Source organism: Kryptolebias marmoratus, linkage group LG2, assembly GCF_001649575.2.
Source record: "Kryptolebias marmoratus isolate JLee-2015 linkage group LG2, ASM164957v2, whole genome shotgun sequence".
In the NCBI taxonomy this organism is placed as follows: Eukaryota; Metazoa; Chordata; class Actinopteri; order Cyprinodontiformes; family Rivulidae; genus Kryptolebias; species Kryptolebias marmoratus.
Genome location: NC_051431.1, coordinates 29806564 through 29823572, shown reverse-complemented (window position 1 = coordinate 29823572; position 17009 = coordinate 29806564). Strand labels below are relative to the sequence as shown.

General features: G+C 36.1%; 1 protein-coding gene across 1 annotated transcript; it reads right to left on the bottom strand.

Moving 5' to 3' along the window:
• Positions 1 to 6683: 6683 nt before the first annotated feature.
• On the bottom strand, positions 6684 to 15116 carry zgc:113279 (uncharacterized protein LOC553749 homolog). The gene is made up of 11 exons (XM_017433808.3): positions 14764 to 15116; positions 13729 to 13850; positions 13466 to 13493; positions 13208 to 13254; positions 12912 to 13059; positions 12497 to 12806; positions 11380 to 11485; positions 11012 to 11158; positions 10048 to 10108; positions 9243 to 9425; positions 6684 to 8614 (listed from the first exon to the last, which is right to left on the bottom strand). The coding sequence occupies exons 1-11, from the start codon at positions 14873 to 14875 to the stop codon at positions 8526 to 8528; spliced, it is 1353 nt and encodes a 450-aa protein (XP_017289297.1). The 5' UTR covers positions 14876 to 15116; the 3' UTR covers positions 6684 to 8525.
• Between the last annotated feature and the right edge of the window lie 1893 nt (positions 15117 to 17009).

Here is a 17009-nt window from a genome sequence, read left to right as displayed (position 1 = left end):
ATGGCTAAATTAGGGTTAGAGTGCGGGTTTTTGATGTCTTCAATGTTTTTCTCTTTCTTACTGTTTATTCAATGTCACATGCTGTTTTTATTTTGTTTTTTAATTATGTAAAGCACCTTGAAATGCCTTGCTGCTGAAATGTGCTATACAAATAAAATTTGATTGATTGATTGATGAAAACGTTTGCACACTCTGACTATACCTCGAACAATTACATTACTTTTTATGGACGCTGAGTGGCAGACATCCCAGTTTTTGGCAAACGAATTTCACTGTGAACTTTTTGAATGAAACCTTTAACACATTCAAGATGGTAGATTGTTCTGTCTAAATTGCAATTCTGCGCTGGACACCTCCAGGTCACCCTCAGGGGCCAAACTTAGTATTAAACAGATTGTTTACAATTTCCTAAAAAGCTTATAAAAAGTATGATTTTTGCAGTAATGAAAACTGTGCACTGACCAAGGAAAAAAGAGTAAAACAAATTTAGGTAAGGTAAGGTAAGGTACATTTATTTATATAGCACTTTTCAGCACAAGGCGACTCAAACTTAACAATGTTGAAGATAACTGTTTTAACTCAAAGAGATAAGCTCAGATGTGCATCACCCGCTGAGTTCTGATTTCATCAGCTGACCACTTGAGACCTGCTTCAATGACATTGCCTCAGTCCTCCTGGATGACCTTCCGGACAAGCTGTTGATCTCAATTGGTTTTCGGTTGACTCTCAGGTCCTGCCATCCTCGGTCAAGCTGATCAGGAATACCACCTGCGCAGCATTGTCTCCAGGAAAGGCCTGGGATCCACATAATCTGTCTGGATCTGGCTGACAAATAACTTCTGAGCTGTACATTTTTAAAGAAATGTTTTTTTTTTTTAGTAATTTGGTACCCTTTACATAATTGATCAAAGGTAAGCCACATACCGTCCATGCACAGATCTTTAACTTTTTGGATCCCCTTCATATTTCACAGTTTAAGCCCTCCATCTTTCTTTACTAGTATAATCTATTCATTATCCCAGGTAGGGGTAAACTGAAAGATTTCTAGAAAGTCTCCTATGTGCTTATGTTGCTTATCTGCTGCATTCCAGTTTAGCATGGTGTTTTTCAAAAACAGATTTTTAGTATGTTTTGTTGGTGTTTTTAGAGTCTTTGGAAAGACTTGGGGGTTTTCTCTAGACTGTTTGGCACCAGTTTTGTTGTAAATTTCACAAAATGTGATACAATATTTTAATTTGTGTTTATTATGTATTTTAACATTTATTTTGTAAACACCAGGGAGGGCTTAGCCCTACTAGCCCACTGATACCAGCCGTCCCTGCTTCTAGTAGGTTATTTATTGTTATAGGTTTGTCAAGTATTGATTTCTCCTCCTCTGTCAATGTCTGGAATTGTAAATGATCGAGAAACACATTCTGAGCATCTTCATTTCCTTTCTACTCTGATTTGTATAAAAGACAGTAAAACTCTCTAAATTTCTCATTTATTTCAGAAGAATTGGTTATCACTCTTTCAAATGTTGACTTTATACAATGGATTGTTTTTTCTGCTTGTATTTTTTTCATCCTCCAGACCAATTAAACTCTTGGTGACTTTATCAGTTGTAAATTTATCATATTTAGCTCCTATGATGGTCATATTTAGAAATATTTTAAGGTTGTTGTTATGATATAATTCTTTCTTGATGGTTGTTATTTTTTATTATTTCTTGATTGTATTGTTTATTTTTAGTACTGGTATAGCTGATAATTTCCCCACTTATGTATACTCTAAAAGCTTCCCATCTAATGTTTGCTGTGGTTTCATCCTTATTTAAATCAAAATATTGGTCAATTCTATCTCCTACAAATTTAACAAAAGTTGGATCTTTTTAAGGAGAAACTTGCAATCTCTATCTATTTGGGCAATGCTCAACCTTACCTAATTGAATTTTCGTTGTACTTGCTGCATGGTCACTAATTACAATATTAGTGTACCAACATTGTTTTACCTGATGCTGCAGTTTCAGAGATATCAAAAAGTAGTTGATGCGTGAGTGGCTTTTGCATTTGCTTGACTAACATGAGAATTCTCTGATATTGGGATTTTTTATTCTCCTTATATGTTGTATGTTTAAGTCTTGTATATATTTATGCAGTATTTTTATTGTTTTTATATGGTTGTTGTCAGTTTGAGTAGAACTATTCAGGACTGAGTCTAGAATACAATTAAAGTCCCCTCCTAGAACTTATTGGTCCTCCATAATAGTTTTTCAAAAAAGGATATCCTATCAAGGCTATCAACATTGGGGCCATAGATATTTATAAAATTAACTTTTTGTGACAGAATATTACCTTGAACAACTACACACATGCCATGTGGATCTTTGATTAATTTTGAGTTGAGAAGTGGAATCAATTTATGTATTAGACTAGCAACCCCTCTAGACTCTGTTAAAGAATGAATGAAATACCTGGCCTGGCCATCTTTTTGTCAGTAGTTTTATGTCTGTTACAACTAAGTATGTTTCTTATAAGAAGATGATCTTAGATTTTAAGCATTTTATCCTATTTAATGCTTGTTTCACTGTTATCCATTTTCCTCATCCCCCTGACATTCCAGCATGTAATATTAAAATTGTTGTGGTTTTGCAGTTTTACTCTTTCGTAAAGTTGTGAATTTTTGAATATGAAGGCAAAGTAAGCCCATACATTTACATAACACACAACCAGTTTTAAACTGTCCCTTACTGTACATTAGCATTTCTCCATGTGAAATGCATAACCCATCCCTTAATGATTGGTTGAATATGTAGTAAAAATATCACACTGTTTTGCAGCTGAAGACTTTGGAATGATTAGCACCATTCCTTATTTAGTAGGTAATGACAGTTTTAAAGGGTTTTCTCTGCTGAGCTGCCATCTTGACCGTCCAGTGCTCCTCTGAACTAGAACATCTATATGTAGCAAAGTGGTATGTAAGTAGACCCTTCTTTAATCCCTATGTTAATTCTACACATTATTGACCATGCAGGTTTTTGTGTCTGGGAGGGTCTTTTGCATCATTTGCATCTTGAATGAAAGTCACTTCTCAATCAAAGATGTTAATTTGCTTTGTTTTAATCAGGTCCAGGCCCAGTAGTGGTGATCCAGTCTTCACTATATAGAATGATACTGAAACTAAGTTGTTCTGATTAGGTACTTCCATTGCAGTTTGTAGGCAGCCAATGACAGGTAGGTTACCTTTTTCATATGAGAGTAGTTTAACTTTGGTCTGTGGTTATTTTACAAAATGTTGATTATAGTTTCTGGTGAAAAAGATATTGAAGCTTCAGTGTCTGCGATAACCTCTGCAACCTGGGAGTTTCCTTGTGGTGCCTAAATGTTCATTTGACATGTGATTTTATCAAACGTCATCAGCCATCAGGTCATCATCATTCACACAGACTATTGCTAACTCAGGAACAACCACTTGTCTCACCACAAACGCAGGTAATTTTTATACTTTGGAGAATAGTTCCTTTTTCTTGCTGTTATCACATTTTATTTTTGGAACATGATATTTTTTAATCATTATCCAGGAACTTTTTAGACCCACATCTGAAGCAGTGGTGTTGCTCTTTATGACTTGCTTGTTTACAAAGAACATGGAGTAGAGCACCACATGTTAGAGCCTTTTGTGTTCTTTTTTTCACTCGAAAACAAGCATTTGCAGCATCTACAGCCTGTTTAGCTGCAGGCAGGACTGTACTCACAGATGAGAGCCGTGTAGCATTTTTCACTGCTGCTTCCACTTTAAGTTTAAAATTGAGCTTCTGGTGACTGGCTGTGTTCTAGGGTTCAACCTTCCTTAAATTTTTACACCTTGTGTTTAGTTTGTCTTGTTTCTCAATGTCTTCTTGTGTCTTCAGCCATTTTTCCCCTCTGTCATTCTTGCCCTCAGTTAACCATTCAGACCTACTCCTCATGTTCAAAAATTTCACTATTTATTCTCATTTCTCCCTGCCTACTTAAACTCCCAGTTCTCAATCACTCTTCAGTCCATATTTCTGTTTGTTTGTCAGCCTGTTCCTCACATACTCCACAATGTGCAGTCCTCTGTGTTTTCATTTTGCCCTGTCAGCTGTTTAGGTTTGATCATTAAATTCCTTTTTTGTGCTACCAGTCCTTAAATTCATATCTGCAGATTTTTGGTCCTATTTCACAATTTTCTGACATAATGATGGACTTACATAAGAACCCAGCAGTCTTTTTCTTCTCCTATATCTCTCCTTGTGACTGGTCATGCCTAGACCGAGTTTATTCACGTTCTCCAGCACTTACAGAAGACTTCACTACTCTGTCACACTTGAAGCCTGCTGCATACCTGGAGGTAGCAGAATTTCAATCTACATTTTTTAGGCTGGTTGGTTCTGTAGCTGGGTCGACAGATTTGAGGCAGAACAAGTTGTATTACCTTTACACAGTTCCTGCTTCAGATTTCCCCCACCATCCACTATCCAGAGCCCAGCCATTCTAAAGTACATTGGTCTTGCTATCGTTGCTGCACAAGGCAGACCCCTCTGCTGAACCTACTCCACCAGTCTTACTCTGTTCACTCAAGACATCTCTCAAACTCTTTGCTGCCTCTGCTCCCAAGCTCCACGCCACAGTCCTGGTCCCAACCACAGAGGGAATCCACGTCTCAGTTTGCATCTAAGCCCCCCAGCTGTACTGATGCCGTCGCCTCTCATGTCTCCAAGAATCAACACCTCGCCACTGACTTCAGCCTCTGGGAGGGTTGCCCCCTCGCTGCCACCTTCAACCTTCAAGAGGCTTGCTCGCCACTGCCTGCTCAAGCTCCTGTTCCTGAGTCTTAGAGGGTCAACCACCAGTGCAACTCTGCCAGAATTCTTTTTGTTACATTGTTTTGCCCTCTGCCTTGTTGCCCTTATGATTTTTTTTGTTTGTTTTTTGAACTATAATTTTTTTATTTTTTTGTTTGCTGCCCTGTCAGGAGTTTACTTTTGGTTATTAAACCTTTTTTTTTTATTATTTCTATCTGTCTTTGTGTTCAAGTCTGCACTTTTTGGGTCCTATTACACTGCTCTCTGACATTATCCAAGAAAAATATTTGTTTTCTTTGACAGTTAGTCACTGAGAATGAAACTGTTTACAGTAGCTTATTTTAGTTGTTTGGGCATGTAGGCCCTGCAAGTCCAAACAGATCATAGATCATTCTGCATAAAGGGCTTCAATTCTTGAAAACAGAGACAACATACTGTTTCATTGTTTTTTTTGTTGTATGATTGAATGGACATTAAAAGTGAATATTAAGAATGTTTCTTACCCTTGATACATATTTGTTGTAAATAAATAAAGAACCGACAGTGAAATGTTGATAGTATTAATCAGTTAAAGGTGAACTGAAATCAAATCTAAAAAAATTGACATTACATGAATGTTATTTAATCAAACACATCAACAAAACATTCCAGGGACCCATTTTTCTGACCAAAAACTTAAACTGTTTTTAGCGTAAGTGGGTGATTTGTGGGGCGGAGTTACCGTTCTGGATTTGTGCCCCGACCGGCTAAGAACACCACTACTGTTCGGTTGTTTAGTAGTGGAAATAGAAAAAGAAGACTTTTTTTTAATATCAAGAAATACCAGAAGACTTCACTAGAGTAATGGATATACAACCATACCAGCATGAACCGGAACCGACAGCTGGATCTCCAGAATCAAATGAAAACTCTTCAGATTCGGATTCTGATGATCACAAGGATCGTCATGGCCAACAAAACAACGTGCATAGCGACTGAGTTGGGAACATGGAACATTGAGAACCGATTACCCCCAGATCGCTGTCATGACATCAGCATGGTGTAGGCAGTCGAAGAAGAGGAAGGGATGATAAAAAGTTATAAAAGCACAATATGTAATAAATGTGTGATGCACATTAACACTGTACATCAAAATGCATTTCACTAAACTTTAACATATCCTACCTATGCTCCCAAAGAAATCGATTTTATAGTGCTAGACTGCAATTAGCTGGTGGGTACTGATGCCATTTTGTCTGTGTGTGTGTATGTGCACATGAGCGAGTTGCATTTGTTTGTGCAATTTCTTAAGACTTTAATCAATATAATAAATAATTTTCAGATGTGTCACAATCTGCCCTTCATGTGGGCAAAAAAAAAAAACAGTTCCCCAAACACGTTTGCCTGAAGTGTAACAGCCTGCCTGATTTATTCAACACTTCATGATTCATGGTATTTTAAAAAAACAAGCCGGAGGTGAAACGGGAGCATCAATAGATGACTGTGAAGTGACTTGAGATTTTTCCTGATAACACAACCATCTAAAGAAGACAGGTTGTGCAACACTTGTGACAAATGCACCCTAACCCAACAGTGTAAATTTAAATCAAAACTTTATTTGAAACTAAAAAGGTGGACAAAATGCTGACTTGCCTGCAGGATTTAACAGTAAGACTGATTGCACTTTAGAGCAAAGATATAAGCTTTCTCATTATTTCTGTGCTTACATAATTTGTTCCAAAAATGAAAAAAGAAAACATTTTATTTGCTTAAGAGACTTACCAACTCAGAGGTTTTTTTAGTGGATAAACTATCCTTTATGGCTAAGCTACTGTTGTTGTTTACTTGCCTAACCTTTAGTCAACATAATAAGAAGTTTTAAAAAAACAAGAACATAAAATGCTTTGAAACATGCTCTTTTATTTTATTTACTTTTACATGCATCTTTGTTTCCCATTACATTCTTTAAAATACTTGCAGCATTGCACTGGCTAAAATTGGCTATTATGACAAAAGATACATAATATAATGTAACAAAGTATAATGAACATAACAGTCATTACTAATGATACATAACACCAGTACATTTTTAATGACCTTGGTTCTACCTCCATTTTTAAATGGATAGCTCTTTATATTTTTGCATTAAAATGATAATACGTTGTTATTACAAACCAGCACATAATTTTAAGAAGAGGTTGACCCGATAAAAGTTTTAAATTGTCAACTTTGTCTAAGCAAGATTTTACTAAGAAATTACACTTGTTTTATTACTGAAACAAGAAACTTGATTCTTTGTTAGAAAGAAGAAAACCAAATATTATGGCTTACATATACAAAATGATAAAATGTACAAAACTCTGACATTGCTGAAAGGTAGTTTTACATTAACAGTGTTGCATTGACCTCCAAGCCATGATGAGTTAAAACATGCTTCCAGCACCTCTCAATTCAGCAAATAGACCTTTAACTCATTTTAACCTTTCAAGTTGCTATATAATCAGTGAATGTTAGGAGACATTGCATAGCATTTATTGTTTGACAAAGCAGAACTCAAAAAGTTTACATGTTAAAACGATTAAAAGATATTAAACACACAGCACTTAGAAGAATTCTTCTTCTGTTTTAAAAATGGTATGAGTTGTGGGAAGGCAGTAAAACTTCCCATTACAACACGATATTTAATGTCCTCTGTACACCTGGTCTTTACAAAGATCCAATATATAAATTTTATGGCTACAGTCCAGCTGGATTCCAGTTGGAAAGAAAATATTAAATTATTAAATAATTAAATAATACATAATAAAAATAAAAGCCTATTTATAGGATTTATTGATGTTATTAATGCAAAACAATTAACTAAATTCGCTTGCATTTGCATTGTAAGCTATAACTGATAAATGGTCTTCAAGTATCAGAGTTAGTCAAGGAGTTTCACAGGGTTTAATGCTTGGACTAATATTTTTAGATTAGCTGACATTAGGTAAAGTTAGATAGTATGCAGATGATACTGTACTTTGTCATAAAATGAATGACATCAGTTAAACAATTAGACTACAAGAACATCTTAAAAGACATTTTAGCCTAGTTTACTTAATTTACTGAAACTAAATTTATACAGAATGGAGGATTTGTTTTTGGACCTGAGCATATTGTTTAATATGAACAAATGACTTTTTTTTATCCAACTGTGATAAACCTTAAAGTGATTTTGGATTGGTTTTACTTGCACATAAAGTGAGCTTTTAAGACCTCCTTTTTTCACCTGCACAATATTTAAAAATTGAAATGTTCCTATCTCAGATTGATGCAAAAATAATTTCTCCATGTGTTTACTTTTAAACTCCATTATTTGAAAGATAAAAAAAAGTTTGCAACTGATTCAAAAACACTTTTTACCATAGAGAACTTTTTACTGATTTCTTTACCTGAATATCTGTCACTGTACTGTGTACTGTATGATTAAAACCCTGACATCCAACACTGGAATCTTTGGAGACACAGTTGCTTGAGGACAATTTGTTACATCTATGTAACAAACAATGGAAGTTTCACAGAAACCAGCCATCATGCATCAAACATTTCTGTGCAGGTGGTAATAAAATACTTGATTGCAAGTCAGGCATTTTACCCACACAGAATATTAGATGCTTCACATACATAACAGGCCTGAACTCGTTCTCATGCAGAAAGGGACCAACTAATTATAGTCCCTCACAGCTGGAGTCAAGCCTGAACTAACTCAGAACATTACTGTCGGGGTTCCAAAAAGCCCTGCCGGGCAAACGCGCTGGCTGTTCAACCAACTCTGAGCTGCATACTCCGGCTCCCCTGAGAAAGAAGAAAATAAAAATTTTCAAAAGTCTGATTCAGCGTAACTTAAATCCATGTTTCAGAGAGTACTAAATAAACAGTGATGCTAACTATCCTTTCAGGCTTTAACACTTGAAGAACACTAGTGAGCATTAGTGGATGATTGGAGACACACATCAACATTTTTTTGTGGTTCCAAAATGCACTATATTGACCTATTTACTTCTCATCATGTACCATCTGTGACTTATCAACTAAATTCAGTCTGAGATGTTATTTAATTAAGATTTCCCAGATTTAATGCTTTCCAACTAAAAACCTAAATTAAAAAACAAAGAACAATTGCTCAGTGTCTAAAGAATCATTTCATTTCAGTTTCCCCTTTTCTGCTCACACTCTGCTCAAGACAAATTCTCTGGCAAAACAACTTGATCTATGAAACAAGCTAAAGGAAAAAGAACACTCGTGAAAAGTGCAACTTCAGATACAGTGCCTAGTTTAGTTACTGTTTATTCTAAAAATGACCATTTTTAGGTTATAGTAAATAAAACTTTAGCTTATAAAGCAGAGTTTTACAATAAGAACCTAATCAGATTAGTATCATCTTACTACAATAAGCCAGGTAATAATTACACAAGATTTTTACCTGTTACAGATGGGCAGACTGTGGTAGGCCGGTAGCTGTCAATCTGCAGTAGACACTCCAGGGTTTCCATCATATGCTCTTGGCGTAGTGTCTGCAGTCTGCTGCGATCTGGAGACATGCTGCTTTTATCCTCACTCATGCTGGTCTTCAGAGCCAGAGAAGCACACTGCAGGACGCTCATTCCTGGGAACAAATGAGCTGTTATAGCACCAAACTTCTCAGGAGCTTCAATGCAAAACAAGTCTTCTAATGTGATAACATTTATTCATACGTAAATCTTTCTTTACAATTGCAACATTGTGGAACACTGAAGTATCAGTTGTAATAAGCCCGCATTTTCAACACTTCTCTTTTTGTTCCATCATCCTGATGTTCACAACACTTCACGTAAATCTCAGTCACTATCCTCTGAACCAGTGGATCCCGAACTTTTTAGCTTCCAACCCCAACAATGAACTATGACAAACTACACAAACATTGCTAACAAAGTAAATCAAAAAGGCCTAAAAATGATACAATATCTTATATATTACACATATTGTTGTTTTGTAGCAATTAGAGAAAGAAATATGATATTCAGATTTTTTATTAAATTCTGTTTGACTTTGGGAGAGTATATCATAACCCCAATTTGGTGTATTGTGACCCTCAGTGAAAGTCTTGACCCCAACTTGGTAATCTCTTCTCTAAACTAGGTGTGGGCATCAAGGCTATGTACGCACCCCCCTAATTAACATCTTATTTTCAAAGTAATGCAATGTTATGAATGTTTATTTAGAATAATCTGAAAAGAGACAGAACTTACCAGAATTATCAGTGGCTTCAACGTCAATGTGCACACCACCCACCATTGCTTGTCTTAGGACCTATTACATAAAAACAGGCTGGTTTGGTATATACAGCACAAGCAACAATCATCTTCTGGTAAAAGAACCATCATGTTGTAATGTGTTGTGATGTAATCAGATTTATCAAAAAATAAAACATGACAAAGACAATCCTGAGAAATCTACTTAAAAAAACAACCTCATAAAAGTAGCCCGAAAAGCATATTGATCTTACAAGCTTAAAATTTGCATTCTGTCATTTAAAAATCCTTTTATCCAACTTACAAAGAATAAAGTTAAAGTTTCAGAGCAGCAACACACCCTGGCATATGCATTTAATGTAACATTTAATATTACAAGGAGACCTCAGATGTGTCCTGCACAGAAATGAGTTTTAGATGATGTATCTGTCTGGAAAGGTAACAACTTGTCTTCAGTACACAGCATAAAGTCACCTGTCAGACTAATGGAGGGGTTAAACATGGTACAAGAAAAAAAGGCTTTGAACTCGGAGCCAAAAGTATGTTGACATGTGCTGCTATGAAAACCGGCTATGTTGGATTTTTTTCCAGGATGTTCATCTGAGCTCTCAGTTGATTATGATGTTCTTTACAGGTGAAATTAATCAAACATAAACGGAATCCATAGTAACCTTGCACAAATAACTTTTCACAGTGCTGCTGTTTCAAAGTAAATCCGATCTGGTATGCAAGCTGCTGAAGGCATTTCAACCATGCAGAATCAAAATAAACAGAACACTTCTTGTTATGGCTCATTTATAATACAAAAGCATCTTTTCTGAACATTGTTGATATTGGCATTCACTCCATTTTGACCAAATTAATTTATTGATAAGTAAAAAAAATAATTAACCACAGAAAGATAAAACATAATTCCAAACACATCTGAAGCATTAGAAAGAGATTTTAAAAAGGCTCCAACCTCCAAGACTCTGATGTAGCCGTTCTCAGCACTCAGGTGCAGGCAGGATTTTCCCAAGTTGTTCTTCTCATTGACATTTGCTCCCAAACTGATCAAATCTGCCACCATAAGGTGTTGGTTGTGCTTTGCTGCATAAAGGAGGGCCGTCTGTTTGCACAGAGAAATCAAGGTGAAACAATAAATAATATTATTAAAGTACAACATGCTGGTGTATGAGCAATTGAGCTAAACATGTGTCGACCAATGGAAGCCTTCTCTCAGACATGCGCAAAGACTCAATCATTGGCATCAATGCAGGTAAATAATTTTGTAGTTTTATATAAAAAACCCAACAACTAATTTCAGTTCATTCTGTGTATGTAATGTACCATTCCATCAGAGTCTTTGAGGTCAAGGCTGTTGAGTGCAGCCATCCTTTTCGCAATGACATAAGCCAGCGCCCTCTTTCCCAAACACACTACTTTATGCAGAGCTCTGAAAGGTGAAAAATAAAAAAGGTTTCACATTTAGTCATGATTGTTACGAAAGATGTTTTCTGGTTAATTACTTAATGACACAAACAAGAACAAGTCGTCCCTAAGCAAGGTTGAATAGACTAATTTAGATCCTTGTGACAACAGAACTCAGAAAAAGTGTTGCTCCAGCTTGCATTTCTTGTGTATTCACTCATGTTAGTACACTGTGTCAAACTTGATCATTTATGCCAGAACAAAAAGGTCAATAACAAGCAGTTGAATGTGCGCTTGAATGCCACTTTCCTTAGTGTCAGTAAGGAGAGAACTGCATGACTTAAAAAAGAAAAGGCTGTATGTAGTGTTCAACTGTTAATTTCATTTTCTCGCATGTAAAAGGTTTTCTGTGAAGAACAATGCAGATGTTCTATAGAGGGTGGTTCTGTGAGCAGATGGGCTCAGACCTGATTTTAGGGCTGTTCTTTAAAGCAGTTCAGAAACTTCATAACAGATTGTTGCTGTTGGCAAAACAGTCAACTCATTCAGACCTGCTGCAAAAGGTGTGGGCTTGGAGACTCATTTTCAAGTGACAAAAACATGATATATCTATCTATCATACAGGCAGATCAGTGAGTCCAAGATTTGTTTTAAGTTTTGTAAGAAGCAGCTGTCCTAATAAGCAGAGTTCTCCAAATATAAATTTTTTATTTTATTTTAAACATGCATTGTTCAGTCCAAAATGCTTAAAATAATCAGTTTGGTGTTAAAATACAAGATGAACAACATGATACAAGATGATTTTCCAGGTGAAAATCACTGATTCAGGACAAGTTTTTACCTACATAAAAAAATGACTTAAGAAGCATTGGATGACATCTGAAATGATTACCATCTTAGCTTTGATCACAAGAAATCAGTAAATATTACAACACAAACATCAGGTTGTCCAATAATTTTCTCTGACTTTTAATCAGTGAATTAGGTGAATTGTTTTGTTTTTACATACACAGTGGCAGTGTTGCACTAAACTTACATCTTGCCATGTTCATCGGTGCCTAGGAGTTCTTTGTCAGAGGTTGCCCTCAGCTGCCTCTCCTCTTTCTGCAGCTGTGTCCAAAAGAAAGTAGCGCTATTTGGGTCCCAATGGTTGTTCTGGTGCTTAATCCACTCCTCTTCTCTGTTATCCTTTCTCTGTAGGTTGCTGACGCCGACCAACTGAAGGCTGGAGAACATGCAGTCAGTGGGGGACCACGATGAGTAGTACTCAGCAGTTCTTGGAGAGTAAGTTGTGTAGGATTCTGGGCTGGGAATTATTTCATCGTATTCATCACCATAACCTGCATCTACACAGGAAAACAAATGAAAATAACAGGTTATATAAAGAGTAGAAGTAATTTATAGTTATTAAAAAGTTACCTTCAACTTGTGATATGTTCTAAAACAATTACCAGCTGGAGAAGGCTCAGAATCCCCTGGAGAGTTGGAAGGGGGTAGACTGTAGGTTGGGGAGTGGGAGGTGGTACTAGTTTTTAGATCCTCCTCCAGCACTTCAATGATGATTGACAGTTCCTCCAAGCTCTTCACTGGGCGTTTTACCTAAAATTAATTACAGCATTGATGGTTATTTGAACCGCTCCTCAAAATGACATGTGAAGCTTCGCACTTTATTATTAATAACAGAAAGCACAAAAACCCCAGTGGGAACAGCTGGTTTTTTTTTACCCCAGCATCTTTCAACACTCACCCTGATGGCTTGGCTTCTTGAGCGAGTTCGGGCTCGTTTCAGGTTTCCTGTGGAAGATAAAGTCAATTTTTAAGTCTTACACCACATTGCACGTTTAGATAGAAACTATGATGATAAATCATTTGTTATTTAGCATAAAGCAAACTATGGTTCTTTACCATAATACACAAGGAGCCACATTTTAAAAAAGCAGACACTGAAAAGTGATACTGTGATATTTTTCTGAACACTTTCTGCATTTGAAAAGATTTTACTGACCTGCTGACCCTGTTTTCGGGTCTCGCTCCTGTAAGAAACAAAGAAAGAAAAAGAAAAAGTGGTATCAATTTGAGCTGGTTTCTATAACCTCCTTAAAACACAAACAAAATACACATCACTGATTGGACTATTTTCATTTGAAATCAATGTGCATTAAAATGTGAATTTTACCTGAAAATTTCACATAAATATAAAGACAAACTTGATGAAATCTTCAACCTGTTATTTCTGTCTGACAAACAAACATAACTCACACAACTCACCTGAAAATCAGCAGTGTCCTGGCCCCGGGACACCCGGATGTTTTTCAGCAGGTCTTTTACCGGCATTCTGACTCGAACCCCAAGATAAACCTTCTCACCTCCATAAATAGAACACGTTGAGCCTGGAAACAAACAAACAATCAAGCTAAAACAGCTGGCAACTAAGACACACTCAGGGTCCAAACATAAATCAGTTCTGATTTTTTAGTGTATATATATATTTGATGTTCCATTTGTTCCATTTTCATATTTTTCTAGTCTGATAAAGTTTCTGTTGGGTTGGTGGGCAACTGCACCAGCACAGGAATTAAAATAATAACTGAGAATGGCTTTTCAACTTTTTGTAGCTTTGGCATATAAATAAATACATAAATAAATAAACATTCTAACAAGCATTGTTAGAAGCCCCTTTTACTGTTTAAAAATACTAAGTCATATTTTTAGAAGGGGACTTGTCAGTTCATATGATTTTTGATAACACCAACAGTTCAGCAACACAAACACTTTATCTGGTAAACGTTATGTATTCTGCTTTGGTTTAACACCATTTTATTCACCACAATCCAGAGGAAATGTACTTCTCTCCTATTTATTAGATTTAAAAAGTACAATTAACAATACTTAAAGAACCTGGTGAAAACATAATATTTTAAAAATTAGGAATACTTTGTGGGAAATATAATTGATTTAACCTGAAGTACATTTACAATAAAAGAAAACAGTAAGGAAAAAAAAGAGCTTTTGACCCACAAAAAAGTTGCGAAAAACCTGTGACTCTGAATATTTAGCTGAAGTAAACAAACATTGGTCAATAAGTCATTTAAAAAGAAAACAATATATACGTTTTTATGCATTTATGACCATTATTTCTATCCTTGTAACACCTAAAGCTAAATATGATAGTGGCAATCCTTTTTAAAATTAATTTGATTACCATAGATCTTCTCAAGATCTTCCAGTTGATTCCAACCTTTTGAACCACTGTACAATACCACAATACATGCCATGTTAATAAAACCAAATAATCATATCTACCTTTGTTTCTGCAGCCCCTGGTGCTGGTGGTGTCCCTTGGGACACATGGATCTGCCTTGGCTGAACACAGTCCCGCTACTGAAGGCTCCTTTCTTCTGTACTGTCTTCTCATTTTACAAAAAACTAATAACAACTAAACATTGCACGTCCCAAATTTCCAGTGAGAAGGTTTTGCTTTTTTTTGTAGAATCAAAGATTTGACAACAAAATATCTGCACTAGAAATATGTGACTGAAGCTCTATCTCTGCAGCAGGAGCTGGTTGTCTCACACTTGCTGCTCTGCAGGCAGTCAGACGAAGGGTTTAATGTAACGTGACACCAGAGGATAAAGCTCTGCTTTTGACTTAATAGCCTTCGGGTGTCAGCAGCTGATTTTAAAGGCAGAATGATCTGCTGGAGGTGTGAGGGCGTGCCTGAAAGGGGAGTGCTGACAAAAAAACACTTCCTGTCTGCATTTTCGTCTGACAGATGCCTTCATGAGTCTTCTGTTACTATACTTTGTTACTTATGCTGTTTTAAAAACAACAACATTAACCTACTTTTGTGTTAAAAATTGAATATTAGGGCCACTCCGAACAAATAATTAAGTAAGACGTATATATAAAGTCTTAAATTTTGAAAAAAAAGAGAGTATTTTCTGAAAAAAATGTGGTATTTAAAAAAACAGGGTCCATGCACATCTTTGTAGTTGGATTTTCTCATCAGTAATGAGTATTGAAAAAAACAAGAGTGTTTATTTGATTGTGGGTTTAAAATACAAAAGTAATAAGAAATTCCTTTGAACTTTGGCTGCTTTGCTCATTTTCAGTTCAGTATTCAGCCTTTTTTTAATTTTATTTTATTTGAGTTACTTAATTCTGACTTTCTGACAAATTATTCAGGCATAAAAAAGGCTCCTAAACTGAGGGGATGAACCATTGTGTCTACACATAATGAACAAAATAGCAAAGAACCAATTTAAATGTGATCTGGAAGCACTTTACTAGCAGCTTGTCACAAATACACATATTGTTTTCATTTATTTAGTTGAATCTATGACAAATATCAAAAGTAAGATAGTTTGACAGAGAAAAGTATTTTAGTACCAAGGCGATTCCCAAACAGCAGAAAACCTGGCATACAGTAAACAACTGAAAGATGATACTATAGTCTTACCAGATATTTTGTTCTCCTTTGTTTCTGATTTTTTGAAATGACCCATCACTCACTTCACCATATTAAAATATGCCAAAGGGTTTGTCACAACATGGTGGAGTTGTGACGGTTGCCCTCAGCTGCCTCCTGCCTGGGGCCTTTTTGCGTGGAGTTTGCATGTTTTTTTGACATATGCGTGGGTTTTCTCCGGCTATTCCAGTTTCCACCCACAGACCAAATAGCAAGAGGAGAAAGGAAATGCTTGGTTTAATTGAGGACACAACACTCCCAAGCATCAAAATAACTTAACGCAGAAACTATTTTTATTTACTGGCACTGAGAAGAGTACAGCAGACACAGAAGTAGTGAAATATCCGGAGAACCAAAACATGGAATGTTTCATGTTTAGACCCTATTTAGGGTCACAACAACATGTGTTTATTTATTTATTACTGTCTTTATGTTATGGCCCTGGCTGTACAGTATGTTGTAATGGTGTCATCTTTGGTTTTAGAGTGTGTTCTCTTTTCAAGAGAGGATCTTTGAAAGTCCCGACTGGTGTTTTGTGGATTGGCTGTCTACATTAGATGTGGTAAATTTGGTTCACTTTATTGACTTGGGTTAATCTGAATCACTCAACATAGTGATCTGGTTCAGTTGAGTCACTTGAGTTGGTCACGCAACAACTCGCCCACTGCTGCTGCTGCAAAAAAAACTTCCACATTTTCATTATGTAGATACTTATTTTACGACTCTCTTGAATTTTCTGGTGAGTTTTTAACCCAAATCAGTGACCCAACTTATCTGAGTCTGAAGCATTTCTTTTTATTTTAATTTTATTTATTTATTTGTTTATTTTCACAAGGGTTTTAGGCAGCACTTCCTTTATTGCTTTGGCCTTGTTTTGTTGCTTTGTTGTTGTTGGTGTGTGTGTGTGTGTGTGTATATGAACTGCAACGAGAATGTAGGGAGCAGGCAGCAGAAACCCAATGTGGATATGGGGAAACAAAAGGAACCATTAGGGAAAGATAAGCCCCTGCACAAAAAAAAGAGAGAGAGAAAAAAGTGGCCTACTAAAAAAAACACCATGTAGACTGTGTCCAAAGTGGCT